The sequence below is a fragment of the Leptonotus elevatus genome, chromosome 5 (assembly GCF_054856555.1).
Source record: "Leptonotus elevatus isolate MCC_2025b chromosome 5, RoL_Lele_1.0, whole genome shotgun sequence".
Lineage (NCBI taxonomy): Eukaryota > Metazoa > Chordata > Actinopteri > Syngnathiformes > Syngnathidae > Leptonotus > Leptonotus elevatus.
In genome coordinates this window covers 1,750,119-1,777,500 of record NC_141243.1, presented here as the reverse complement: position 1 = coordinate 1,777,500, position 27,382 = coordinate 1,750,119, and the positions used below count along the sequence as shown (strand labels likewise).

General features: G+C 42.6%; 1 protein-coding gene across 4 annotated transcripts in view; it reads left to right on the top strand.

Annotated features, from left to right (window-relative positions):
• wdfy3 (WD repeat and FYVE domain containing 3) overlaps nt 1–27,323 on the top strand; it is a 62,323-nt gene extending 35,000 nt beyond the window's left edge. For 3 of the 4 annotated variants that reach the window (XM_086075592.1, XM_086075593.1, XM_086075590.1), the window contains 45 exons: nt 1–232; nt 318–478; nt 1,294–1,405; nt 1,656–1,846; nt 2,086–2,238; nt 3,015–3,088; nt 3,170–3,331; nt 3,455–3,670; nt 4,358–4,575; nt 5,229–5,425; nt 5,892–6,026; nt 6,158–6,337; nt 6,482–6,715; nt 8,282–8,381; nt 8,506–8,666; nt 9,542–9,771; nt 11,302–11,411; nt 11,486–11,668; nt 12,852–13,015; nt 13,101–13,178; nt 14,060–14,290; nt 14,932–15,100; nt 15,290–15,459; nt 16,235–16,383; nt 16,468–16,588; nt 16,683–16,768; nt 16,840–16,920; nt 17,470–17,524; nt 17,608–17,727; nt 17,820–17,937; nt 18,049–18,155; nt 18,227–18,380; nt 18,458–18,549; nt 19,263–19,475; nt 20,219–20,360; nt 20,436–20,590; nt 20,816–20,974; nt 21,040–21,219; nt 22,053–22,235; nt 22,387–22,480; nt 22,573–22,707; nt 23,239–23,478; nt 23,616–23,727; nt 23,852–24,049; nt 25,091–27,323. In XM_086075592.1, the coding sequence (XP_085931718.1) occupies nt 1–232; nt 318–478; nt 1,294–1,405; nt 1,656–1,846; nt 2,086–2,238; nt 3,015–3,088; nt 3,170–3,331; nt 3,455–3,670; nt 4,358–4,575; nt 5,229–5,425; nt 5,892–6,026; nt 6,158–6,337; nt 6,482–6,715; nt 8,282–8,381; nt 8,506–8,666; nt 9,542–9,771; nt 11,302–11,411; nt 11,486–11,668; nt 12,852–13,015; nt 13,101–13,178; nt 14,060–14,290; nt 14,932–15,100; nt 15,290–15,459; nt 16,235–16,383; nt 16,468–16,588; nt 16,683–16,768; nt 16,840–16,920; nt 17,470–17,524; nt 17,608–17,727; nt 17,820–17,937; nt 18,049–18,155; nt 18,227–18,380; nt 18,458–18,549; nt 19,263–19,475; nt 20,219–20,360; nt 20,436–20,590; nt 20,816–20,974; nt 21,040–21,219; nt 22,053–22,235; nt 22,387–22,480; nt 22,573–22,707; nt 23,239–23,478; nt 23,616–23,727; nt 23,852–24,049; nt 25,091–25,214 (6,879 nt within the window). In that variant the 3' untranslated portion in view covers nt 25,215–27,323. The remainder of the gene's footprint in view (nt 233–317; nt 479–1,293; nt 1,406–1,655; nt 1,847–2,085; nt 2,239–3,014; nt 3,089–3,169; nt 3,332–3,454; nt 3,671–4,357; nt 4,576–5,228; nt 5,426–5,891; nt 6,027–6,157; nt 6,338–6,481; nt 6,716–8,281; nt 8,382–8,505; nt 8,667–9,541; nt 9,772–11,301; nt 11,412–11,485; nt 11,669–12,851; nt 13,016–13,100; nt 13,179–14,059; nt 14,291–14,931; nt 15,101–15,289; nt 15,460–16,234; nt 16,384–16,467; nt 16,589–16,682; nt 16,769–16,839; nt 16,921–17,469; nt 17,525–17,607; nt 17,728–17,819; nt 17,938–18,048; nt 18,156–18,226; nt 18,381–18,457; nt 18,550–19,262; nt 19,476–20,218; nt 20,361–20,435; nt 20,591–20,815; nt 20,975–21,039; nt 21,220–22,052; nt 22,236–22,386; nt 22,481–22,572; nt 22,708–23,238; nt 23,479–23,615; nt 23,728–23,851; nt 24,050–25,090) is intronic. The other variant, XM_086075591.1, reaches the window with a different exon arrangement.
• Nucleotides 27,324–27,382: the final 59 nt, after the last annotated feature.

Here is a 27,382-nt window from a genome sequence, read left to right as displayed (position 1 = left end):
CTCCACTACGTGCACAGCGTACCGGGTGGCTCGGGCTCGGCCAACCCCCCTGTGGCCAGCACGGTGTACGGCTACGTGGGCACGCCGCCCGCCCAGCGCCAGCTATCAGGCCTGGTGTGGCGTCTGGGGCCGTGCCACTTCCTGGAGGAGGCGCTGCCCGCCGCCAGCGTGGCCGCCATCTTCGAGCTGGGCCCCACCAACGTGGGCAGCCTGCAGGCCGTCTACCTGCCCTGTGAGCGCCGCTGCCGCTACCGCTCGCTGTCTTTGGATTAAGCCCCGCCCGTTCTGCCCTAACAGTCTCCCATGCCCTTGTGTAGGTAAGGAGTCCAAGGCGGAGGTGGCGCCGCCCACTCCGGTGGCGCTGGTCCCCGAGGAGAAGGTGTCCTTCAGCCTCTACGCTGTCTCCGTGTCCACGCTGACCGTGGCCAAGATCAGGAAGGTCTACAACAAGCTGGACAGCAAGGCCATTGCCAAACAGGTGGTGTACGCTACTCATCAACTCAAAGGAAAGACTTTGAATTTAGGTGGATTTCTGCTTGCCTGCATTTAAAGTCCACTCTCCAGAATTATCTGCACTTTTATTTTGGCAGATTTTTACTTGCTGTTGACTTATACAAGAATCAACACAAGCTTCTTCTAATCAAAGGATTTTCATTTGCATCTTCTGCAACTAGTTTGGGCCGCTAGAGTCCGGTTTAGCCATGTTTGCTTTTATTTGGGTAGGTTTCTACTTCCTGTTGGTCTGATTGTCCTATGGAGAAGCTTCTTGTGAGCAAAGCGATGTGACTTGTGGCTTCTGTGACCAATTTCCTGCATTTGACTCAGCTCGACAGGGCTTTTTTCTTTTTTTTTAATAAACACAAGGCTTGAATTGAGATCTGAACTGGTTTTGTACTTTTGAGTCCACTGTTCTGTTTAGAGGTGATATCGCATTTATTTTGTTAGGTTTCTTCTTCCTATTGGCTTCATGAGACTCAACTGCAGATTTTTTGTGAACAAAAGACTTAAATTTGGATCTTCCGTGACTGGTTTTGTGCATTTTTATCTGCTTTTTAGCAATGCTTGACAATGTAGTTGCTTTTATTTTGGTAGGTTCCAACTTCATTTTGACTTGATAGGACTTAGCATTAAGTTTTTGTGCACAAATTTGTTGTATTCAGATCTTCTACATCCAGTTTTTTGTGCTTGCATCCATCTTGTCTGGGATGTTTGACGAGATACGACGACATTAGCTTCTCCATTTTGTCACCTGTAAACAAAAGGTTCCTCTTCTTATTCTCATCCTTTCTGTAGCTGGCTGTGTCCTCTCACGAAAACGCCACGCCGGTCAAGCTAGTCCACAACGCGGCTGGCCACCTCAACGGACCCGCCCGCACTATCGGTGCTGCTGTCATCGGCTATTTGGGTAGGCCAACTGAGCAAATGAAGCTAACAATGCTAACAAAGCTAAGCACGCTAACAGGGCTAATGAAGGTAACAGGCTTTTTAAAGGAACATCTAAAAAAGCTCTGACGCTATTTATGCTAGCAAAGCTTGTGAAGGTCACAACAATGGACAAGCAAAGCTAAAGAAACGAATAAAGCGAACATTTCTAAGGATGCTAGCAAGCTTTTTTCTTGTGACAACTTTTTTTTTTCTTTTTTTTTTTTTCTCAGGGGTGCGCGCCTTCTCGCCCAAGCCGGTCGCCACCAACCTGCAGTACGTGGGCGGGGCGGCGGCCATCTTAGGTCTGGTTGCCATGGCGTCAGACGTGGAGGGTCTGTACGCCGCCGTCAAGGCTCTGGTCTGCGTGGTCAAGAGCAACCCGCTGGCCAGCAAGGAGATGGAGCGCATCAAGGGGTATCAGGTGGGCCCGCAGCTCCGTGGACATCGCTTTTGAAATTCTTTGCATTGTGGTGACTGATTCGCTCGTTTAACTTTTTGAATACCTTTCCACCGTAGTGACTGATTCACAGCTTTTGACAAACAGTCAATGAAAGTGGTTGACGGCTTTAACACCAAGGCACGCAATGCTGTATATGTCCAAGAACACTGCTTTTAGATAACAGCCCACTGCAGTAGTGACCGATGTTGTTTTGTGCGCAGCTGCTGGCCATGCTGCTGAAGAAGAAGCGCTCTCTGCTCAACAGCCACATCCTGCACCTCACCTTCTCCCTGGTGGGCACGGTGGACAGCGGGCACGAGACCTCCATCATTCCCAACTCCACCGCCTTCCAGGACCTCCTCTGCGACTTCGAGGTCGGTCGGCCCAAAACGGCCATACCACAACTGTTCAAAAATGTTCATTTATATCATAGGAAATTCAGTTAAAGACATTTTTTGAAAAGGCAAATATTTAAATGAACTAAAATTATTTTAGAAGCATTTTTTCTGTTTTTAATTGTATTTTTGATCAATTTGAAAAAATCCAAATGTAATGCCATTCAATTTAGAAAGATAAACACTATCCAAAAAAATTATTATTCGTAATCATTTTTCATTTTATTGTTTTATTATGTAAAAGCAAAAGATCTAAACATGTAAAAAAAAAATAACTATATATATATTAAAAAAAAACATTTTAAACAAGTATTGCATCTTTTTTTAAACATTATTAAATTTTTATTCATTTTCTTAAAAAAAAATCTAATAAATGTAACATATTTAAAAAGTTAGTTTTTTTATGAAAACAAGATCAACTTTATCAAAAAAAAAGTTCAATTACTTTTTATATTTCTACATATAAAAAAAGAATTAACATTTTATTAAAATATCTATTTTTTTTATTAAGGTATTTTCATATTAGGTAGTATAAGTGAATATAAAAGTATACTATGCAGTTAGATTAGTAAGATCTATTTTTTTCATAATCAAAAAATACAATTTTGAATTATTTTTCATTTTTTTAAAAAAAGGTAAACGGTTGTCGTATTGTGCAAAAAGTTCTTCCATTTAAAGAATAAAAAAACCATAAAAACAACAATATTTTGTAATGATTAACTAAGAAGTACAATTTGTGAACGTTTTGTTTTCAGGTTTGGCTGCACGCCCCTTACGAGCTTCACCTTTCTCTCTTTGAGCATTTCATTGAGCTTCTGACCGAGTCCAGGTGCGCGCCTCCCTTCCCCGACCACTTAGCGTCTGCGTTTCCTGTTATTGATATGACCACTCTCGCCTCCCGCCCCCGCAGCGAGGCGGCCAAGAATGCCAGGCTTCTTCGCGAGTTCCAGCTGGTGCCCAGACTGCTGCTCACGCTGCGCGACACGTCGCTGTCGCAGCCCACTGTTGCCGTCATCAGCAATGTGCTCAGTCTTTTGCTGCAGGGCTTCCCCAACCCCTACGACCTGCTCAGGTCAGATAGATGCAAATGATATGCAAATGATATACCAGTTGACCATCCTGTCAAGCAAAAAAAAAAAAAAAAAAAAACTGTAAGCGAATGAAAATGCCAAAGACAACGCGTTTTGCGTGACAGGTTTGGTCAGTTCCTGTCGTCCACGCTGCCCACGTTTGCCGTGTGCGAGAAGTTCGTGGTGATGGAGATCAGCAACGAGGAGAAGACGGACGCGGGCAACGAGGACGACTTTGGCGGCCTCCTGTCCGCCAACCTCATCCTGCTCCGCAACAGGCTGCTGGACAACCTGCTCAGGCTGCTCTTCACCACGAAAGACAAGACGGCCGTCAACGCGCAGTGAGAACACTCGCGCCGTGCATACGATGACTTTAATTCAGATTACGTAACATTAGTAATACGATTCAGCTTAATACTACTATATGATGCAATACGGTTACCAGGGTTTTTCCTGTGTACAAAAATTCAGAGTGGGCCACCTCCACCTAATTTGCACGCCACCTCCAGCCTGAGCGATTGCTATCTCTCAACACAGAGCTCCAGCTGTGTTGGTTGAGCAAGGCAGCAATGCATTTTAATTGCAGTTGCAGTGTTGCGCCATTATGGAGGCGCTATATCAACAGCAGCTCACAGGAAAGACCTGAAGCAACAACCGAAGAAGAAACAACGTTCTTTTTTTTTTCTTTTTTAAAAACTTTAATGTACCGAAGAAGTGCTAGTCAATGAATTTTTAATGATTGTAGTTAAAATTGTAAACTTTGTATTCATATAATTTTTAATTTCTAGTCCCTGATTGGAAAATGGCCGATAATGGTATAGGTCACCGCCGCGAGTACCGATACCTTGAAATAAGACTGGTATTGGCACCACCTCTGCCTCATTTCGAGCCAGGAAAAACCCTGAACCCGCTCCCAATTTATTCAATTATGATTCTATACAATTCATTGTATGATTATTTTATTCACCGTAGTTGCAAAGGTGATTGATTCCAATGACAAAAATGGATCTTTCCGTCTCACCTTTTAGGGCGTGCGAGGACCTGGTGCGCACTCTGGGCCTGGACTGGCTGTTGATGTTCATGGAGGAGCACCTTCACTCCAGCACGGTGGCGGCGGCTCTGTGGATCCTCACCGTGCTTCTGTCCAACCCGGCCGTCCTGCACCGCTTCAAGGAGGGCGCGTGCGGCGGAGGCTGGCTCGACCACACCGACTCGGTGCTCACCAACAAGATCGGCACCGTGCTGGGTGAGTGCCATCCGGCGCCCTTCAAAGTCTCGGGGGTCCATTTCCGTCGGAGTTGGCCTTCCTTGGGGTTCCCGGTTTGTACGCCGCACGGCCAAGGGTTGCTTTGTCACTTTTTTTTTTTTTTTCCAACCCTGCCGTAGAGCTCTGGTGTCACAGTAGAAAAGTGCTGTAAATTATATTTCTATCTGTTTCCGTTTTGCAGCAATTAGTATTTGAATATAAAATTACAAAAAAAATTACAAAAAAGAAAAGAAAAAAAAAAGTATTTGAATATAGCTACGTTTTGCCAATATTCACATTCCAGGTGAAAACACTGACAAAAAGATCTTGTTGCAACATAGCCCTGGTTGATCTCTTATCCTCTGCTGCCACCTGCTGGCCTTCTTAGAAACATGGAACATAACAACTACCATTGCTTTAAGCTACCTTTTCATCAAAGCCTTCTGTATGCTCTTGCATAAAAACACACACCAAAAAAAACAGGTGAAAACATTTTTGGGAGGGAAGGAAATGTTTTTACACGTTTTGGGGATTGAATGAGTTAAGTAGTCTTGATGTTGCGTTGTGTTTTCCCAGCTTGCGGCAAAATCATTAGCATCATACTCAGACTCACCACTCGGGTCCAGTAGCTAATCCCTCAATTGTGTTTACAGGTTTCAACGTGGGTCGCAGCGCGGGCGGCCGCTCCACGGTGCGGGAGATCAACCGCGACGCCTGCCACTTCCCAGGCTTCCCGGTGCTGCAGACGCTGCTGCCCAAGCACACCAACGTACCCGAGCTCTACTTCCTGTTGATGGCGCTTTTCCTGCAGCAGCCTGTCATCGAGCTGCCGGACAGCCTGCAGGTACATGTCAGTACCGCAAACCTTTTTTTACTACTTCATTATTATGCGGGACGTCCAGAGTTGAACACAAACTGAAACTAATGAGAAGTTCAAAAGCAGACATCTCAATTTTTTTGTAAATAAAGCAAGACATTATTTTTTTGTTTCGGGTTTCAAGTTCAAGCTTACGACGGCATATTAGGGCCACGTATAAATATATATATTTTTTAGAGGGTGGGGGCAATATTCAGAGAAAAAACAACATGTAAATTTGCGAGTTTATAAAGTGGCAGATTTGCAAGAAAAAAACTATTCTTTAAATTCTTGTAAAAAACAAAAACAAAGTTAAGCACTGTTAATAAGGAACAGTTGCAACAACAAAAAATGCAGTCAGTTTTGCCGGGCTGTTCAGCTTTGGAGGTTCCACTACATAATCATCAATATTAATTACCCCCATAAATATTCATATTAAATGTTTCTCTTTGTGCTTCAGTTGGACCTCGACTCCATGTGGACGTTCATCTTTGGCGTGCCGGCGTCCAGCGCCACCGTGGTGGGTTCCATCCATTGCGTCTGCACCGAGGCCGCCTTCTTGCTGCTCGCCATGCTGCGGAGCATGCTCAACCTGGTGAGGCAAAAACACATTGGGTGACCACAACAACAAAAAAGTGGGCAAAAGATTACAAATTTTGAAGAGAGAATGACAGTAAATTGTGCGAAATTCAAAGCTTGAAGTGCAAAATGTGCCATTTGCGGCAGCCGTGGCAGTCGGAGGAGGAGGGCTCGTGGCTCAGGGAGTACCCGGTGACGCTGATGCAGTTCTTCCGCTACCTGTACCACAACGTGCCCGACCTGGCACCCATGTGGCACAGTCCCGACTTCCTGTGCGCCCTGGCCGCCGCCGTCTTCCCTTTCAACATGAGGCCCTACTCTGAGATGGTAATGGCGACTTCTCGCTATATGCAAGTGTCTTTTGTGCCTGTTCCTGCATGTGTTGAATCAAGTAAATGCTCGCACAACAAAGGTACACAAAAGCAAGTGCAATGATGGTCAACTTGCGCTAACGGTGCGTACGGTTTCCAGGTGAGCGACCTCGACGACGAGGCGGGCTCGCCCATCGAGGAGCTCAAGGCGTTCGGCTCTGATTCGGGCATGAACCGCAGCCAGTCCGAGTACTGCAACGTGGGCTCCAAGACGTCGCTCACCAACCACCCGGCCAAGAAGTACGTCTTGGACTTCATGAGGGCGCTCATCATGGACAACATGTGCGTCACGCCCGCCACCAAGCAGACGCCCGTCATTGACCTGCTGCTGGAGGTGAGCAACTTGCATAAAATGGGAAATTGACCGATTATCGGCGCCGATATTCTGCATTTTGACGAATATCGGCATCGCCCATTTTGAAGAATAATAGATAATAGATAGGCCGATAATAGATGATAGATTTTTTATTTTTTTTGTATTCAGGGGAAAACAAATAAATCAGGGAACTAATCATTAAATTTTTTATCGACGCTTCTGATCCTGGGAACTCTCTGCACCTTCCCTCTTTTTTACTTTAGATATTTCGAAATTTTAAAAAGCTTTATTTACTGTAGCAAACAATAGGGAACTATTTACTTAAGTTTGTATTTTACTTTTGAAGACATGCTACTGTCCCTGGAATATCCCTGAACTTTTTGTTAGATTTTTAAAACAAAAATGTCTATTGACTAAGATTTTTTTTTAAATACCAATATTTTACGAACCCTTAACGTTCAATAAAGATATGCTTAAAATTATTTAAAAAAAATATATATATATAAGAGTTGGAGTTTGTTGTCAGATTCAGTCAACCTAGAACATTTAATAAACAACAGACAAGGAGAAGGATAGATTATTTTTGCTCGCGAGGAGAACGGACAGAGATGTGCACAGATTACAATCTCCTACCCGCTCTGAAGCACACTACGCCAAGCCCTCTCTTTTTATTGGGTGGTCCCTTGTTAGATAGCCTATTGCTGCTCTGAAGGGTTTGGGGAAGCAGCAGTATTCATTTCGCAAACAATAATGCAGAAGTTTTTCTTCAGCACTGAACGTTTCAGTCAACTGTTTAACCGCCAAATGTTCCAGCCGCTGCCTTGTGATAAGGTCACAGTTCCTGTTTTGCAACTGCAGCTTCTCGCACTTTGCTCTCTTCACAGACAACCCCAACCCACATGGTTCAAACATAGGTCACACTGTTGAATAAATGCTTTGCAATACTATAAGAGTAAATATGGGATAATTATGGGAACATTTTTAATTTTTAATGTTTTTATGCCAATATTTTCCCTTTTAGTGAAAGTGCTCCAAATATCGGTTGCCGGCGTCCTTGACTACTAATAAATGGTGTCTGTATCGGATCTGAAAAAAACATATCGATCTATCTCAATTTCAAATGTTCAGCTTATTCAAGGACATATATGGAACGATTTCTCACATTCCCCAAATTCCCACACTTTTATCATAAAATTCCTAGTGTGAGATTTGGCATACCTTCTTCCGCATTTTTTGACCATTGCGATTTTACAATTTTCTGGTCATGTATTCCAATTCCAACTTCAACTCATTCTCTGGGCATATATGGAACTAGTTCTCACATATTTGACACATTGACCTTCTTCTTCCACATTTTCTCCATTGATTCAAACTCAGTTTCAAGACAGTGTACTACTGTATTTTTTGAATTCATGGAAACATTTTAGAATGACATCTCTCATATAAATTCATCTTTTTTTCCATTCAACTTTTGTTCCATTTGAATGTATTCCCCAGCATGTCAGCGCTTCCGCATTTAATTGCACTTTCTGGTCATGGATTGATGTTGTCATTGGCTAAGGAAATGATTTTTGTCATCCAAAGGCATCTCCGGAACGTTCCACCAGAACTCAGCAGAAGGAGTTTCAGTCCAACATCCTGGATGGCGTCATGGAGCACCTGCTGGCCGCTGACGTTTTACTGGGTGAGATGCTATGCAACATGCTAATAAAAAGGTCTTCCCTGACCACAAATCTGTTTTGTTTTTTTGGCACAAATATTCCTCACTTTGCATAAAAAGATTGTAAGAAAAATGCTATTTGTCGCAGGCGAGGATTCGTCGCTGCCCCTCAGCAGCGGCGGCAGCTACCAGATCTTGGTGCACAACGTCTTCTACTTCTGCCAGCGCGTGGTTGACAAGCTGTGGCAGGGCATGTTCAACAAGGACTCCAAGTTGGTGGTGGACTTCATCGTGCAGCTCATCGGACAGGTGCGAACAGCAATTTAGTAACGCTCGACGCACACATACGCAGTGGTGAGAAAAAGTTTGCCGCCTTCCTGATTGCATTCAAACATTATTTGGTCACGCAGGTCCTCGTTTTAGTGATTTAACAGGTGAAGGCTGGATGTGGTTCGAGAAATGAAATCAGTTTTAACAGGGATCGCTTTTGAATTTTTTATTTTTTTTACCATAATAATAACAACCATTTAAAAACTGTATTTTTTCATTGCTTGTTATCTTAGACTAATATTTAAATTTGTTTGATTGGAAATAAACATGCACAAAAAAGAAATCAGGACGGGGGGTAAACACTTTTGTATACAAAAGTTGTTTTTTTGGCCAAAACTGCTACACTTTGTCCTCAAATTATTGTCAGAAAATTTGGTTTATTTGGACATCAGAATACAATAATCTTTAGAAAGGAAAAAAAAAAAGGAAAAACGAGAAGAAAAAAAAAGAATGCAAATTTGTGCACATAAATGCAGCACTTTTGAGTCAAATATATTGTTATAAAAAAAAACTACATTTTACAGAAGTGGATTAGAGCGAGTGAAGAGAGATGAAAAAGTGTGGCAGGATTCTCACTTAATTCTTTACACTTTAAAGTGAGAATTGGCCCTAATCCTCTTTGGTAATATTTGACTACATAAGTTCAATATTTGTGCACAAAAATGGAAACATGGATCGCAAAAAGTTGTTTTTGCACAAAAATGCTATACTGTGTCCTCATAACTTTAACATTGTAAGAAAAAGTACATTTTTGTCCCAATGGTGCACAGGGTTGGACAGTGAGTCATATTTTGGACAAAATCTTCCAAAAATTCTTCTTGTAAAATTCCACAAATGTTGTTTTTGTTGCCTAGTCTAAGAGGCGGTCTCAGGGTCTGTCCCTGGACGTGGTGTACCACTGCCTGAACCGCACGGTGCTCTACCAGCTGTGCCGGCCGCACAAGACGGTGGCGCAGCAGGTGGCGCTGTTGGACGCGCTGCGTGTTCTCACCGTCAACCGCAACCTGGTGCTCGGCCCCGGCAACCACGACCAGGACTTTGTGGCCTGCCTGGCGCATTGCTTCATCTGCCTGCATGCCGGCAGGTAAGGCTGTTTACAGAAGGACACGGCCGATTGTTGGCGCGTATGGGTCACAGTGTGTGATTGGCTCGAAATTCCTGCAGTTGCTGTCATGTAAGCTCTAGGCTTATCATAGCCTCTTTTCTTTCTGGTTTTAAAACATAATTATTGCAATAATCTGCCTAGCAACCTTTGACATCCATTTTTGTGATTGGTCTCTGGGAGACAAATGATGGCTCTCAACAAATTAGTGAACAAGTTACTGGTATGTTTTTTTGTTTTGTTTTTTAATTGTTGGTATTTGGTGCAAATTATGGTTGTCAATAAATTCTGCCTGGCAACAAGTGACCTAGTGGGCAAGACGAGCAAGTTCTCATTGGTCACTGTGGCTTGAAGACCTCTGCCTTATAAACTGGTACATTACAATTCTTGTATTGGGTTTTGGATTCGGAATTCTACCTAGCAACAAATGACATGTTGGTTGTGACCATGAAATGCAACTTTTTATTGGTCTTTTTTTTTATGGTTCAACAAATTTTGCCTGGCAACAAACTACCTAATGTGCATGAATGGTACATTCTAATATATTGTTGATCTTCGGGGCACAAATGATGGCGCTTGACAAATTCTGCCTGGCAACAGCTGATCCTAGTATAAGCTTTTATTGCTCTTTGGAATTTAAAGAATTCTGCTTAGCAACAACCTATCTGGTAGGTAATAATAAAAATAATGCATGGGATTTATATAGCGCTTTTCTAGACACTCAAAAGACGCTTTACGGGAGAACGGATACATTATTCATGCACTCACACTTCCACACTGCGGTGGCGGTAAGCTACTTAAAGTAGCCACAGCTGCCCTGGGGCAGGCTGACGGAAGCGTAGCTGCCAGTGTGCGCCTACGGCCCCTCCGACCACCACCAAACATTCGCACCTTCTATACGCCAGTGTGAGTAGCACTGGAGTGTGTCAAGTGCCTTGCCCAAGGACACAACGACACATGACTTGGGGAGAGCGGGGATCGAACAGCCGGCCTTCTGGTTACCGAACGACCGTCTCTACACCCTGAGCCACGGTCGCCGCAAGGTGTGACTTTTTATTGGTCATTGGGTGCTTGACAAATTCTGCCTAGCAACAAGTTGCCTAGCAGGCCTGACTGCCAGATTTTAATTGGTCTTTGGGGCAATGATGGTTTCTCGACTTATTCTGCCTGGCAACAAGCTACATAGTGGGTGGGACTTATAAGTAACAATATTTGATTGGTCATTGGAGCAATGATGGTGCTCAGCTAACTCTGCCTGGCAACAGGTCACATTTATTTGCTCTTTTTATACCAATTTGTTGGTATTGGGAGATGAATGAATTTTTTTGTATTTTTGTATAAAAATTGCACAAGTGATATGTTATAAAAACAAGAATATTTGTAATTTAGAGCAGCCTTTTTTAAGTATCACTATTAAATAATTTATCATTCATCCCTGTATTGTGTCATTAATAATATCATAGATTCCATCGCTGGTCCTGTTCTAAAGTGTTGTTGTGTGTGCGTGCGCAGCAGCGTGGAAGGCTTTGGCCTGGAGGCGGAAGCCCGTATGACCACATGGCACGTCATGATGTCACCGGAAAATGAGAGCGATGTGGTGCACAACCACGACGTCAGCGAAGGTGAGACTCTGGAATTTTCAAAGCAGCGCTTGCCTCGGCGGAGGTCTGGTTCGAGACCAACGGACTTTTTGCAGGTCGGCAGCTCCTGCTGAAGGCGGTGAACCGCGTGTGGACGGAGCTGATGCACAGCAAGCGTCAGATGCTGGAAGACATCTTCAAGGTGTCGCTGCCCTGCAACGACCGCGGCCACGTGGACATCGCCACCGCCCGCCCCGCCCTGGAGGAGCCCGCGCTCAAGAGCTGGCAGAACCACCTGGGTGAGGAACGAGTTCGGTTCCGGGGCGACAAGTCTTGTTCAAGTCAACATGGCGATGTCGTAGAATGACATTTCTAGAACCACAAAGGCTGCAATTTGGAAAAAGAAACAAAAAAACATCTGCTTCGTTTTTGGACAATCGGTAGGCTTTATCTTTCACATTATATGTATATATTATTTCATTCTCTGTTTACGTATGATAATGTTAACGCCACAGATTAGCTTGCATTCTTTTTGTAATCTGATTCATGACTTAATCCTGATTTGTACTTTTGCCACTTTTGCATGGTAGGATTTTCTGAAGTTGTCGTAGTGAACGCTTCAAAGAGTTTAGGACATTTAACAACTCTAATTGAAGTACTTAAAAGAACGGCCTTTCATTTTGATTCATGGTTCATTTGTCGTTATTTTCAAAAGCTTTGAAAATTTTTTTGTGTATTAAATGTTTATATTGAGGGAGAAAACACAATCAGATTATCAACATTTTTGGGCCCTTTTTTTGTTTTTTTGTTTTTGTGGTCTCGTTGTGTCACGTTAATCGGTTCAGTAACGCCAATATTAATTTATTAATTAAAGGCTGCTACATCAATTGGCATTTTTGTATTTGCGCTATTGTAAATGCAAAATATGAAAGATAAAGCATATATGAGTGAAACGTTTTGGAAAACTACATCAATAAAACATCAGAAAATTAGGAGGTAAATAAACAATTCCCCTTTAAAAATCTGCGAAATAGTGAAGGAGTGAACAATGAACCCTGATTTAGCCAAGGTTGTTATAGTTAACAAAAACTAACAATATAACTAAAATTGAACAAAATTCTCGTTAACAAAATAAAATAAAAATGAAAATACTTTTTTTTTTATCTAACCGAAACATCTTACGATCAAACAAACTAATTTTTGTGAAAATGTCAATTTTAACATTCATGAGCTTTCGGGCTTCACGTTAAATGTATTTATTTTGCTATTGCTGTAAATCCACAAAGAAGAAGGAATTGATTTAATTGATTGCCAAAACTTAATGAGCTTTTTTTTTTATCTTTCACTTGAAACTAGCATTTTCGTAAAAATATAAAGTGGCAAATTTGCTCTAATAACCAATGAAAACAAACTGAATTAACAAACTGAATTAATTAATTAATCAGCCAGCCTCTAGTACAAAGTATGTCTTCTTAATTTCAGTCCACGAAAAGAAGTGCATCAGCCGCGGCGAGGCGGCGTCGCCGGCTGTGGCGAGCCAGTCCAAACTGTCGCGGGTCAGCAGCGGTTTCGGCTTGTCCAAGCTGACGGGCGTGCGGCGCCACAAGAAGGAGAACAGCCTGAACAAGAACAGCCTCTCGGCACAGGCCAGTGCCAGGCCAAATCCACATCCGCACTCTTCGGTCACAAATGTCACATCGGGTCAATATTGTTTTTGTCTTGGCGCCGTAGGAAGCTTTCCAGTGGATGTTCACGCACATCGCCGTGGTGAGAGACCTGGTGGCGTTGCAGTACAAAGAACACCAAGAGGTATCAACAACCTTTATTAGCACAAGTGTGCAAAAGAATATCACTATAATTACTCGGGTGCAGCCGATTAATCGGCCGCCAATTATAATCGGCCGCCAATTATAATCGGCCGATGATTGCTCTTCAAACATCGGCCAAAACAATTATTCTACACCTTAAAATGTTATCGGTAAAAAAACAGAAGTACCCTGAATGCACCATTTTGCTTGCGTAGCATTAGCAACTACACGACAATAAAATTACATTCACTGAATACAGTGTTTAAATACAAAACATGCTTCGTTTTTAAAACATCGATATCCTAGCGCTACTGATAAAAGCGATGGGATGATCCCATTCATATGCTAACAGGAAGTTAGCATCGACTGCGGGAGTGTTTTTCCTTCAAATAACGAATGTTTACACACAAATGCTGTAGGAACACCTACCCACAGGTGACATAACACTACACAAAGGCACAAATTCTTCCCAGTGTGTGAAAAATTTGATATTTTAATAGAATTAAATCACAACTTTCTTCTGTACTCACTTTAAAGTGTGTACAGCATGGATGCATGGCACCACACTGCCTCCAAGAGGCCAAAACACACAGGAACAGTCAGTATTTGTCTGTTTTTTTCAGTTGCTATTATTTTACTTTCTTCTATTCTTATTTTACTTTCTTATTGTTTTAATTTGTCATTGTCCTTTCAAGTTATATTTAAATAATAATTATGTACATGAAATATATATTTTTATTAAATAATCGACAGATTAATCGGCAATCGATATTTTTTTCTGCCAAAAATCGATATCTGCCTCAAAAATGCATATCGGTCGGGCCTTAATAATTGCTCCAAAATTGCTTCAAATCTGTCTTTTTCTCTCTCGTCATCGCCCAGCGGCAGCAGAACGCACTCAAGTATGTGACGGAGGAGTGGGCGTCCATCGAGTACGAGCTTCTTCGCGAGCGAGGCCTGTGGGGGCCGCCCATCGGCTCCCACCTGGACAAGTTCATGTTGGAGATGACGGAGGGCCCGTGCCGCATGCGCAAGAAGATGGTGCGCAACGACATGTTCTACATCCACTACCCTTACATCTCCGAGACGGAAAACAACACCAACTCAGCACAGGTAACGCCTTTTAAGGCCACTTTCTCGCCGGGAGGTAACTTGTCGCGAGGCAGACTTCGTCAAGCATCATCGTATTTGTGTGCCAACGACCTATTAAATTATTGTTAGGTATCATTTGTCGCTAGGAAATGTTTTTGAGACCTAAAATCAATTAAAAAGATTTACATACGTATTTAATCACTTGTTGCCAGGCAGAATTTGTCAAGCACCATGAAGGTACCTCAAAGAGTAATAAAAAAGCAGCACGCTACTTGTTGCTAGGCAGAATTCGTTGATCAATTAAAAAATAAAATCTAACACATGTATTTGTTTTTGTTTTGTTTTGATTTTTATCTAAATACCACTAAAACAATGATTTCAGATGCCCAGTTAGCCATTTGTCCACTGCTAGTCCGAATTTGTGGTGCCCCAAAGACCAATGAAAAAAATTATTATGTACCTTATAATATACCATTCACGCCCAATCAGCTACATGTTGATGATTCGTGGGCCACCAATCACAGACCAATAAAAAAAAAAAAATCATATTTGAGCCACATTAGCAGATTTTTTTACTCAAATTTAAACTCAAATTTAACTTTAATATATTTTTTTTTTAATGATTTCCCAATCACAATTGTTTTTTTCTCCTTCCTGAGCAGAAGCCGGTGCGCTACCGTCGCGCCATCAGCGCCGACAGCAAAGAATACTACATGCGCCTTCTGTCAGGCAACCCAGGGATGTACCAACACTCGGTGGAGCACAGCAGCGAGGGCGAGACCACCCGCCACGAACCCGAGCACGGAGAGGACACCATCGCAAGGGTCAAAGGTGAGGCACGCGGAACAGGAAATCATCAACGGAGCTACTAACCAATCACCACTTGTGACCTCGATACTTTCTTTACTCCTGTAATACTTTTTGGGGTGAAACAATGACTATTTTGATGAATGCTGCCTTTTTTTCTTGTAAAATCTATCATCAGTCATTATTTTAAAAGTACAGCTTTTCTCTTCTCAGGCCTGGTCAAGGCGCCGCTGAAGCGCTCTCGGTCAACGGCGGACGGCGGCGACGAGGACGCTCAGGATCAGATCCAGGATCAGCTGCTGGAGTCGGGCGGGCCCGAAGAGGAGCAGCAGCAGCGCACTGACAACACCGCTTTGCTGCGGCTGCTGGAGGAGGGGGAGAAGGTCGGCATGACATTTTTAACATTCTAAAAAAACATTTTCTTCACTCATGTAATGGCTTGTTTTGTTTTGTTTTTAGAAAAAAATGCACATTCTTCATAAACATTGCCTTTTTTCTAGAAAAAAAAACCCTCTTCATTTTCAAACTTCTTTTTTTCTGTGGAAATTGTCGCTTTGTTCTTGTAATATTAGGTTGTTTTTCCCCCTAAAAAAATACTACTTTGTCTTTGATATGTTATTTCTATTTCTAGAATTTTTTTATTTTGGCTATATTGTGTCTTTTCTGGAAAACTCATTTTATTCTTACTATATTATATTACGTATACCCCCAGTCCCAAAATTCCTAGCTATATTATGCCGTTTTCTAGATTATATGCCTTATTTCTTGCTATATTGTGCCGTTTTTCTAAAAATAAAAAATAAAAATTCTTTTTTGTCACTATTCTTGTAATATTATTTTTTTTCATGAATAACTGCCGACTAAATCTTTATATATTTTGCCTTTTTTCTAGAAATAAATCCAACTAAATTCTCACTATAATGTGCTTTTTTTAAACCTTAATTTTCATCGAAGCACATGCACTTAATAAAATGCTATTATAATTTTTCTCAAAAAGACAGACTTTTCAAAACTACAGTTTTATTCATTGAAAATATACTACACCTTTTTTTTCTTGGAAAATCCCATATTATTATTATTATTTTTATTTTTAATTAATACAAGTTTATTACTGATATATGACACCGTTTGTTTGTTTGTTTGTGTTTATGTGTTTAGATCCAGCACATGTACCGCTGCGCCCGCGTTCAGGGTCTGGACACCAGCGAGGGTTTGCTGCTCTTTGGAAAAGAACACTTCTATGTCATTGACGGCTACACGATGACCGTGTCCAGAGAGATCAGGGACATCGACACGCTGCCGCCCAAGTATGTATCCGCACTTCAATATTGTCTTTCAAGCACACATACTCTGCAAAAAAAAGTGGATCAAATTCTGTTGTTGTGTGCTAGCTTGCACGAGGCCATCATCCCCAGGGGTGCGCGCCAGGGTCAGAGTCAGCTGAAGCGGACGTGCAGCATCTTTGCCTACGAGGACATCAAGGAGGTGCACAAGCGACGCTACCTGCTGCAGGTACGACTTGTTCTTTGCCTTTACGGGGGGGTGGGGGGGGTATCATGTCATCTCTGTCAGGGTGTTGAAAGTGTGTTGTGTTGTTGTGCGGCAGCCAATGGCAGTGGAGGTGTTCTCCGCCGATGGAAGGAACTACCTATTGGCTTTCCAGAAGGGGGTGCGCAACAAAGTCTATCAAAGGTACCGAATACTCCCTTTTTTTCCTATAATTTGAGTGGACTCTGTATTCATTATAAAACCGATCCTCGTAGGTTCCTGGCAGTGGTGCCGTCGCTGGCCGACAGCTCCGAGTCAGTATCGGGACAGAGGCCAAACACCAGCGTGGAACAAGGGTGCGTTTCGTTTGTATTTATAAAATGAAAGGGGAGAAATTGTGCAGAGCAATTATGCAAGGAATGCAGTATATGGCAAGCTGCAAACCGCAATCAATGCTAACAATCAAAATGATGTCGTAATAAAGCTAATGAGGGTGTTACAAAACCAATGCAATGCCTATGGCTAACATTACAAATCATTACTAGTAGCTAATGCTAACATTAGTCAAACTGCTACGTTCACTAAAACGAGAAATGCGGCCAACTTAATTGCTAACAATAGAAAAACTGTTTCCGTCGATAATGCTGGTATCAGAAAAACTAAAACCTTCACTGATGCTAGCAACAAGAAAATATGATAAAGCCACAAATGTTACATCGGAAGAACATGTTATTATCGCTAACACAAAGAAAGAAAGAAAAACGCTACCGTTGCTAACATATTAAAAACTGCTATTTAGGCTTATGCTAGCATCAAAACAACTGCCACTACCACTAATACAAAGTACTGACACAGATGCTAATGCTAACCTCAGGCTAACTGCCTAAGTGTCGTGTTGTCATCAGGTCTGGTCTCCTGAGCACTTTGGTGGGTGAGAAGTCTGTGACTCAGCGTTGGGAGGTAAGAAGCGGCCATCTTGTGTGGCAAGTTGGACTCTCATCCTGGTCCAGGTCCTTTCCTGACTTCCTTCTTTTTTTTCCCAGCGAGGAGAGATCAGTAACTTCCAGTACCTGATGCACCTCAACACGTTGGCGGGACGATCCTACAACGACCTGATGCAGTACCCCGTCTTCCCCTGGATCCTGGCTGACTTTGACTCCGAGGTAAGTTCTGCGGCGGGGCAGATGCCCGGCTGCCCCATCTGTCTCAAAGCGTGTTGCGCTGATTCTGGTTTTGTGTTTGTTTTGCGGTGAAGGAGCTGGACCTGAGCAACCCCAAAACCTTCCGAAATCTGGCCAAGCCGATGGGGGCGCAGACGGATGACAGGCTGACGCAGTACAAGAAACGCTACAAGGATTGGGAGGACCCCAATGGTAATGAGTGACAATTAGCACAAACAGTGACTGGATAAACACTGAGTGACACATTGACCGATCACTGATTATTATTTTTTTTTTTTATTAATATTGTTTTTTCCCATGCAGGCGAAACCCCCGCCTACCACTACGGCACACACTACTCGTCCGCCATGATTGTGGCCTCCTACCTGGTGCGCATGGAGCCGTTCACGCAGATTTTCCTCAGACTACAGGTGAGGAAATCCTAATACGAATAAAGCTAAGCTAACAATGCCAAGCTAACGTAACTGGTTCCATCCACCAGGGCGGCCATTTTGACCTGGCCGATAGGATGTTCCACAGCGTACGCGAGGCCTGGCTGTCCGCCGCTAAGCACAACATGGCCGATGTCAAGGAGCTCATCCCCGAGTTCTTCTACTTGCCAGAGTTCCTGCTCAACTCCAACAACTTTGACCTGGGTCGGTAGCGGCTAACTTGCCCACATAGCAACAAACAACATCACTGATGCTAACGGCTATCTCTTTGAGGCTAACAGGCGCCAAACAGAACGGCACCAAGCTGGGCGACGTCATCCTGCCTCCGTGGGCCAAGGGTGACCCCCGGGAGTTCATCCGGGTACACAGAGAGGTGCGCCGTTAGCATTCGCTTTCCATATCATTTTTAACCTACACACCTCTTATGGACATCCTGAGTGGTACCGTAAAAGAAAAGAAAATCAAGTGCTGTCTTGACCAAACTTGTGCACCTCCTCTCCCTTGCATAGCCTCCAGTCCTTGCAAAACTTTTGGAGCTGCGCACCCCCAGAAGTGATTGCGCACCCCTTCTACTCCGCACACATGCTCAAAAGCTAGATTAGTAGAGTCTTTCACAAACGTTTGATGTGGCACACCCCTTTCAACATCCCAGAGGTGTTGATGCACCTTCTCTTTTCTGCACACCACCTAAAAAAAACAAAGTTTTTTGCAGTCTTTCCCATATTTTGGGATCTGCGCACCCACCCCCAGCAACACCACAAAAGTGTTAGGGCACCCCGTCTTCCTCACACACCACATCAATATACACGTTTTGTAAAGTTGTGCACCACCTTGAACATCTTTCTTGAGTTGGTGCACCCCTCTTCCCACTGCACACTCCAAAAAAAAAAAAAAGAAGTTTTTATTATACCGTCTCCCTTAAGTTTACTCGGCTAAGAGTGTCCCACCACCAGAGTTAGGTATTTTCAATCTCGCGCACCCCGCAGATGGCCCTGGCGCACCCCCACAGTTCAGGCATACTCTATATTAAACATTTTTGCGTTTCATCCGTGGTCATGCTTTCATTCTTGCGTGTTTTTTGTCCAGGCGCTGGAGTGCGATTACGTGTCGGCGCACCTCCACGAGTGGATTGACCTGATCTTCGGCTACAAGCAGCAAGGTCCTCCTGCTGTGGAGGCCGTCAACGTTTTCCACCATCTCTTCTACGAGGGCCAGGTGGACATCTACAACATCAACGACCCTCTCAAGGAGACCGCCACCATCGGATTCATCAACAACTTTGGGCAGATCCCCAAGCAGGTGCTAATGCTAATGCTAATGCTAATGCTAATGCTAATGCTAATGCTACATTTCTAACACGGTTGCTGATGTTAACACCACAGTACTGCTAATACTAATATATAAAAAGTGTATATGTAGCTAGTAATAAAAAGTACGGCTAACGTGGCTAATATTGTCACCAGCGCTAATGCAGCTCATGCTATTTTCTAAAATCTGATGTGTCAAAAAAAATTGCTATTGCCACTAAAACTATTTTGTAGTTAATGAGAATGTTATGCAATGTTATGTTGCTAATTTTGGCTATTGCTATTGCTGTTGACGCTAACGCCGCAAAATGTCACTGCAGCTAATGCAACTAAATTAAAAAAATGCAATTTTTGTTAATAGTATATTGCCTGTAGTGTGGCTAATGCTAACCTCCCAAGACTGCCACTGTGGCTAATGTTAATGTCACAAACGTAGTCTTGTTTTTGCTTGATGGTGGGGCCAATATATCAGGATTTCACAGAGTAGTGGGGCCCACCCGTCCTTGTGGGGCCATTTTGCTGGGCATCACAAGTTTAAACCTCTGTTAGAGGGTCAAGACTTGGTTTTAGAGTTAAGGTTTGAATTGGGTTATGGTTGAGGTTAGGGTAAGGAATAGGGGTAGGCAATAATTTTTGATGGTTGGAGTTAGGGGAAGGGTCTAGGAAAGGCATTATGTCAATGAGATGGCCTCACAAAGATAGCACCGTGAAGATGTGTGTGTGTGTGTGTTGCAGCTGTTTAAGAAGCCACACCCGCCAAAACGGGTGCGCAGCAAAGTTAACGGCGACGCCGCCAACGTTCCGCCGAGCTCCACCGGCGAGAAGATCTTCTTTTACCACCTGGACAACCTCAGACCCTCACTGGCCCCCGTCAAAGGTATACACACACACGCATAAGATGTAATGAGACAAATATTGTAAATGTTGTTGTTTTTGTTTTTTTTTGTTTCAGAGTTGAAGGAGCCGGTGGGTCAGATCGTCTGCACCGACAAAGGCATCTTGGCTGTGGAGCAGAATAAAGTGCTGACTCCGCCCACGTGGAACAAGACTTTCGCGTGGGGCTACGCCGACCTCAGCTGCCGCCTGGCCAACTACGAGTCCGATAAGGTCAGTGACGGTCCTTCCAAGAACCGGACTTGGGTCAGGTTTGGGTCAATGTCAGTTAGATTTATAGAAAAAAAATGATCCAGACTTTGCAGGAGCCTGGCTTGGCCAAAAGTGTCCCAGCTGAGGCACCTCTTGGTCAGGCAACATTCCGAGTCGGCCTGGGCACTTTGCTTTGGAGCTCAAAAAAATCAAAGCATTACGCTCATGTTTTTTTTGTTTTTTCAGGCGTTGGTGGTGTACGAGTGTTTGTCCGAGTGGGGTCAGATCTTGTGCGCCATCTGCCCCAACCCTAAGCTGGTGATCACGGGCGGTACCAGCACGGCCATCTGTGTTTGGGAGACGGGCACGTCCAAAGAGCGAACCAAGACGCTCACGCTCAAGCAGGTAAAACGTTACGATTTGAATGCCGCCGTTCCACCACGCCTACCCGCTCTCGCGTGTGTTCGCAGGCGCTGCTGGGCCACACGGACGCCGTCACGTGTCTGACGGCGTCGTCCGCGTACCACATCGTGGTCAGCGGCTCTCGGGACAGAACCTGCATCGTGTGGGACCTCAACAAGCTTTCCTTCGTCACGCAGCTGCGAGGACACCGCGCTCCCGTCTCGGCACTCTGCATCAACGAGCTCACGGTTCGTGCAAAGACAAACGCGGGGGAACATTCATTCCGAGACTCTTAAGCGACTGTCCAAGATCTCGCCGGCAGATTTATTGCATTTCCAGTTCATTCAATGGAAAACTTTGCCTGGCGAACCAAGTCACAGGCAATGGCTTGAGTGACGTTCCTAAATTTTAAAAAGAAGTTAACCACAAAATAAGTTTTAAATAAACTAACGCTGCTCATTCGGTCGGAGAAGAGTAACAGAGAGGGAAGTTCTGTTCTATTGTCATGAAAATGCAACAGCTACTAATGCAGGTCTGACTAATATTGACTTTTTTGGGTCAATGCTGATTCCAATATTTAGCAGAATAAAATTCTGATAACATTTAATTAGCCAACTAATTTAAAGACATCACTTCTTTAATATTTTGTCTTTTAGTATTTGTTTTAAAAAAAAATACATTAAATTAATAAATTGGCAGAAATCGGCTAGGTTTTTATTTTTGTTCTTTTGCCGATTCCAATTATTGCCAAGTAAAAAAAAAATATATAACTCATAATCTTTGGCTTATGTTATAATGTGTTAATGTGTAAAAATGGCAAAAATCGGCTCATTTTTGCTGATTTTAAAATGTCTATCATCGGCCTCTTAATCAGCCATCTTGGTTGGGTCCTCGTAAAAATGTGCAAATGCTCCTGTAGCCAATACTAACATCCCAAAACCACTACTGTGGCTAATGCTAGCATCCCCAAATTGCCATTATGACAAAAACAGATGACCCGTTAACTGCTCCAAACCCTTATATAAAGAAAACTACTAGTATTGCTAACATACTAATGTTAGCTCATGTGCGCATTGTGCAGGGTGACATTGTATCGTGCGCGGGCACGTACATCCACGTGTGGAGCATCAACGGCAGCCCCATCGCCAGCGCCAACACCTTCACCGGACGCAGCCAGAACATCGCGTGCTGCTGCGTATCCGAAATGAACGAGTGGGACACTCACAACGTCATCGCCACGGGACACTCGGACGGTGTCGTCAGGGTAAACGCACACGAAAAGCATTGCCAAACTAAAAACAAACGGCTAGCACCACAAGCTAATGTGGAATTGCTCTTTGCTTAACGTATTTTACACCTGCGTTTGGTGCGTACCGGGTTCCTCCGTAAACTTGAGCGCTTTGTTGCTTTTGTAGTTCTGGAGGATGGAGTTCCTCCAAGTCCCCGAGACCCCCGCTCCCGAACCCGTCGAGCCCGATGTGCCCGACTGCTGCGGAGACGACAAACTCGGTGAGGCAGAAAAAATAAATAATTAAAAAAATAACAATAAGTTGTTCGAATATTGTCAGGGAGTGTTAAGCGATTTTTCTCTGATTCTCCAGAGGGCGGCGATGAGGACAGCAGCGAATCAGACGGAGAGGAAGGAGGAGCAGGAAGGAGTCAGGAACACAAAGCAGCACGCAACCCGTCTAGTCAGCCGGGGAGCCAGCCGGGCAGCGCCGTGCACAGGCCAAGAGGTAACACCCAGCAAAAAATTATTTTTTGCATTTAACTACATTTAATTTGTTTTTTGTTTTTTGGGTGTTAATCCACTAAATTAGTAAAAACAAACCATGTCAGCAAACAACATAGGTTAGATTTGTTTTCCCCAAAAAATATTTAGCGCACCATCACTCCCTCAACCCACAAACATTTTTAAACAAAAGATCATTAAGCTGCACACCTCTTTCAATACCTGAAATTGACGCCCCCCCCCCCCCCCCAAATTCAAAATAATTATAAAAAATATGAGGGCACTCAGATTTCATGTTGTAGAACAAACTCTTTCAAAATTATTAAACTGCGCACCCCCTTAGAGTTGGCGCACCACAACCTCCTCCTTGACCTACCAAAATAAAAACAAACCTTGATATGTTATTTTGATTTACCCACAAAAATCCAAACAAACCCTGTTTACTATATCACCTTCAACATTCATGCACCTATGACGCACCTACAGGGTGAAACTAAAGCTTGAAGATCTTGTTTTTGTTCCCCCCCCCGCCCAGGACCATCTGCACGAGGTGGTGCGTCATGGTCGATGGACAGCGGCTCGGACGACTCCCACCGCTGGTCCGACAGCCTGAGCATCGACGAGAAGGACGGCTTCGTGTTCGTCAATTACTCGGAAGGCCAACACAAGGCCGCGCACCCTCACCACGCGCACCCCCACGGCCTCAGCAGCACCAACACTCAACTGTTGCAACCGCCAACCGTGGAGGCGCGCAACTTCAACCAGCTCAGGGCAGGTAGGTGTCATTATCGACTCCATGGGTGTGCGTGCTAATCACTAACAGAATTTGAGCACCGCTTTTTGCCCCACCCACAAATGAAAAACAAATCGCTGGTGCGCCAGCTAACTGCTAGCTTGCTAACGTGTCCACAGGCTACAGGTGGGAGCGACAGCTGGTCTTCCGCAGCAAACTCACCATGCACACGGCGTTCGACCGCAAGGACAACGCGCACCCCGCCGAGATCAGCGCGCTCGCCATCTCCAAGTGAGACGCCATTTTGTCTTGCCGCTATGGCTAGTCGTTTGAGCATTTATTCCACATTCCTCGTATCAGCTTAAGGTTCAAATGGTTTTGCATGCACCGCTTACCTTCTTTCGTTACCTGCCAGGGACCACAGCAAGATCTTGGTGGGCGACGGGCGCGGTCGCGTCTTCAGCTGGTCGGTGAGCGACCAGCCGGGACGCTCGGCCGCCGACCACTGGGTGAAGGACGAGGTGGTGGACAGCTGCTCGGGGTGCGCCGTGCGCTTCTCGCTCACCGAGAGACGTCACCACTGCCGCAATTGTGGACAGCTGTTTTGCCAGAAGTAAGTTTAACATGGACAATATGATTTGTTTTTTTTGTTTTTCAAGCCTTATTTCAGCCTTTTTCAAGAAAATTTACCAATTTTCAAGAGTATATTTTTTATGTAAGTCTTATTTTCAAAGGAAATAAAACACTAACTTATTAAACTTTTTTTTAGGAAGTCACTTTTTCAAGGTAAAAACAAATCAAGTCACATTTTTTTCAAGAAAAGTTTTAAAAAAAAAATTCAAGACAACAGTTCAATTTTTCAAGAGAAATATAAATTTTCAGGAAAACCTCAAATGCCTTCAGATTTTTTTTTCAAGAATGTCATTTATTTTTTTTAGTTTAGTCTTATTTTGAAGGGGGAAAACAACACTTAAAAATGTCAGGGAAAGGGACATTTTCAAGAAAAAGTAAAAAATTTCAAGAGTAATTTAAAAAAATTCGTGTCACTTTTTTTTTCAAGAAAAAAAGACAAAGTTACATTTTTCAAGAAAAATATATTTTTAATACAAAAATAAAATTCAAGGAAAAGGTCATTTTTCAAGAAAAAAAGGCAAGTCACATTTTTTTGTCACTTGTATTTTGAAGTGAAAAGGACACTTTTTCTTTACAAGAAAAGTCATGCTTTTCTGGAAAAGTCAAACTTTTCAGGCTAAATACTCAAATTTTGGTATGTGGTGATAGTTGGGGTTGATTTTAAGTCTGGTAAAGCACTTTAAATTGCATTTTTTTTTCTAGGTAAAATGCTATATATATTTTTTTGGGGATGGGGAGAAAAAGTTAAGTAGGGTTTTCCAAGAAATTTTCCAGTCACATTTTTCCAGAAAATATCAAAATGTGACAAAACAACCAAAGAGATGCAAAACAGAACCAAAAAAAGACGAAAAAAGTTTTTTCCCCACAAGTTGTTTTAAATGCAAATTCTTTTCCCGAATGTTGCACACCCTTCCACATCCTCAAAACATGATTTTAAAAATTAGTCAAGTGGGATCAAACCATACTTCAACTCATGAAAAAAAGTGCAAACATTTTCTTATTTCCGACCTCCCGTTTTCAGGTGCAGTCGCTTCCAGTCGGAGATCAAGCGGCTGAAGATCTCGTCGCCGGTGCGCGTGTGCCAGAACTGCTACTGCAACCTGCAGCACGAGCGCACGGGCGCCAACGACGAGCACAAGAACTGAGCGCACCCCCACCATCATCCTCATCCTCATCCTCATCCTCAAGGTGTTTATAGTGTACATACATGTAACCACGGCCTTTTGAACACCCACAAAAAAAATAAAAAGGCAAATGTAACATAGCGACTAGCAGGTGGACATCAAAGAGAAATGAATGTCACTCATGTATACTAATGTCACTCGTTATGCAAAAATTGTGTCCACTTTTTCTTTTTTTTTGCCAAATGGTTGAGTTGCTGCTTCCTGAAGAGACTGGATGGACATGTTGAAATATCATATCTTATATCTTGAAATAACTTTAATATTAATAATGTCTGGTCAGTCATGAGTTAGTGTACAGGATTTTCTACCAAAAGGGATTTTCTTCTATGTGTGTGTTGTTGTTGTTTTTAAATATATAATTTGTTGACCAATGCCCAAAGGCATGATCATCATCGTCATCGTCATCGTCATCATCATGTCATGATAATTGATCAGGACAAAACAAACATGTTCCAGATGTTGTTTCAGTTGCAAACAGCAGGAATGTACACAAATTGAAACACATCATTAATTAGGTTATTTCGCAAAAAAAAAAAAATGTGCATATTTTGAACCTGGTTGCAGCCAACTGCGAGTGCCAAAAGTGTATGAAATAAAATTAAAGTAATAACAATGCTGTACATAAAAAATGTACAAGAATAAAGTCAAAAATTAGTAGCGAAAGCTAAATATATTTTGGCGTATTTTTTATTTTTGTTTTCAAAAAAAGGTATTGGTTTTAGCAGAACGACTTCAAATGATTCCTAATCTTTGTTCATCTTAGAATTTTTCATGGGGAAAAAATGGGACTTGTAATAAGAGAAAAAAAGGGGGGGGGATATCTTGTCTTAATATTCAATTTCCCTAATTTTTCTTCTTTTTCTGACAAATCAAGCTACTTATTTAGTTGAAAATGTAATTGATAGTAATGCTATAATATCATGTCTATATCAGGAAAAAAATCATCTTTTAATTTTATGATTTCTCTGAAAATTAGTATTTTAATTTTGTAATAAGGTTTTCTAAAAACACACACAATCTCAGTATTTATGTATTTCTTGAAAATGAAATCTGACTTTTTTTCTTGTAATTTTACACTTGTTTCCCCACCAAATATATATATATATATATATATATATATATATATATATATATATATATATATAATTTTTTTTTTTATTGACTTTATTCTTGTAATGCAGTATTACAAAAATGACCCCCTCTATAAAAAGTGGCTCATTTTGTCTTCTTAAAATGACCACTAGAGGTCGCCAAATCTCAAGCTTTACTTGAGCCTCTGTTTAAATCTTGTTCATTGTCAGAGCAAGAAGAATTTTACGTTTTTGAATCTCATCAAACTAAAGTTTTGGAGGTCAGCGCTTGGTTTTGATTGGCCGCCATGAAAAAAAAGGAAATGGCTGCAGCCAGGTTCACAAATGCAACACGGTGGTGGCGGCCATTGTTGATGATGTCATAGCGCTGGGTGTCCTTGTCAATCAGCAGTGAACAAAAGAGCATTTTTTATTTTGGTTGACTTTTTAGTTTTTATATGACATGTTTCCTGATGACATTTCACATGTACAAAGTATTTATGCAATGATGGCTGCTTTTACATTTTTTTTTTCTTTAATAAAAAAAAAAGAAGATTGTTGCATGAACATGGCGGACTGATTTGGAGCGTCAGTACCACAACAACAACAAGACTTTCTTCTTCTTGTCGCCATTGTCGTCTTTTATGTGCGTGTGTGTTTTGCAAGGAAAATACACTTTTTTTGTGGGCTGGGCCCGACACTCGACACTCACAAGGACACGACACGCCCAACCCACTGGAAAAAGAAAAAAAAGACAGTGGCTTGCGCTGGGTTCTGCTAATTGAAGACTTTTTGCGAGTACCTGCTGTGCAATCTGTGTTACATGAATGTTTCTTCTTCTTGTGTGTTTGTGTTCACACACACCACAAACCATGTTGTAAAAACAAAACAAAAAAACAAATCTTACACCCTCGTTATCGTCATGGAAACAAGATGTTACAATAATGCAATAGAGCTGATACTTATTCTTTAGCCTTTCAATAAATAATTGCTGTTTACCACCAAATGTCTCATTCATGTACATTTTTTTTAAGAAAAAGTCACCCAGAAAAGTCATAT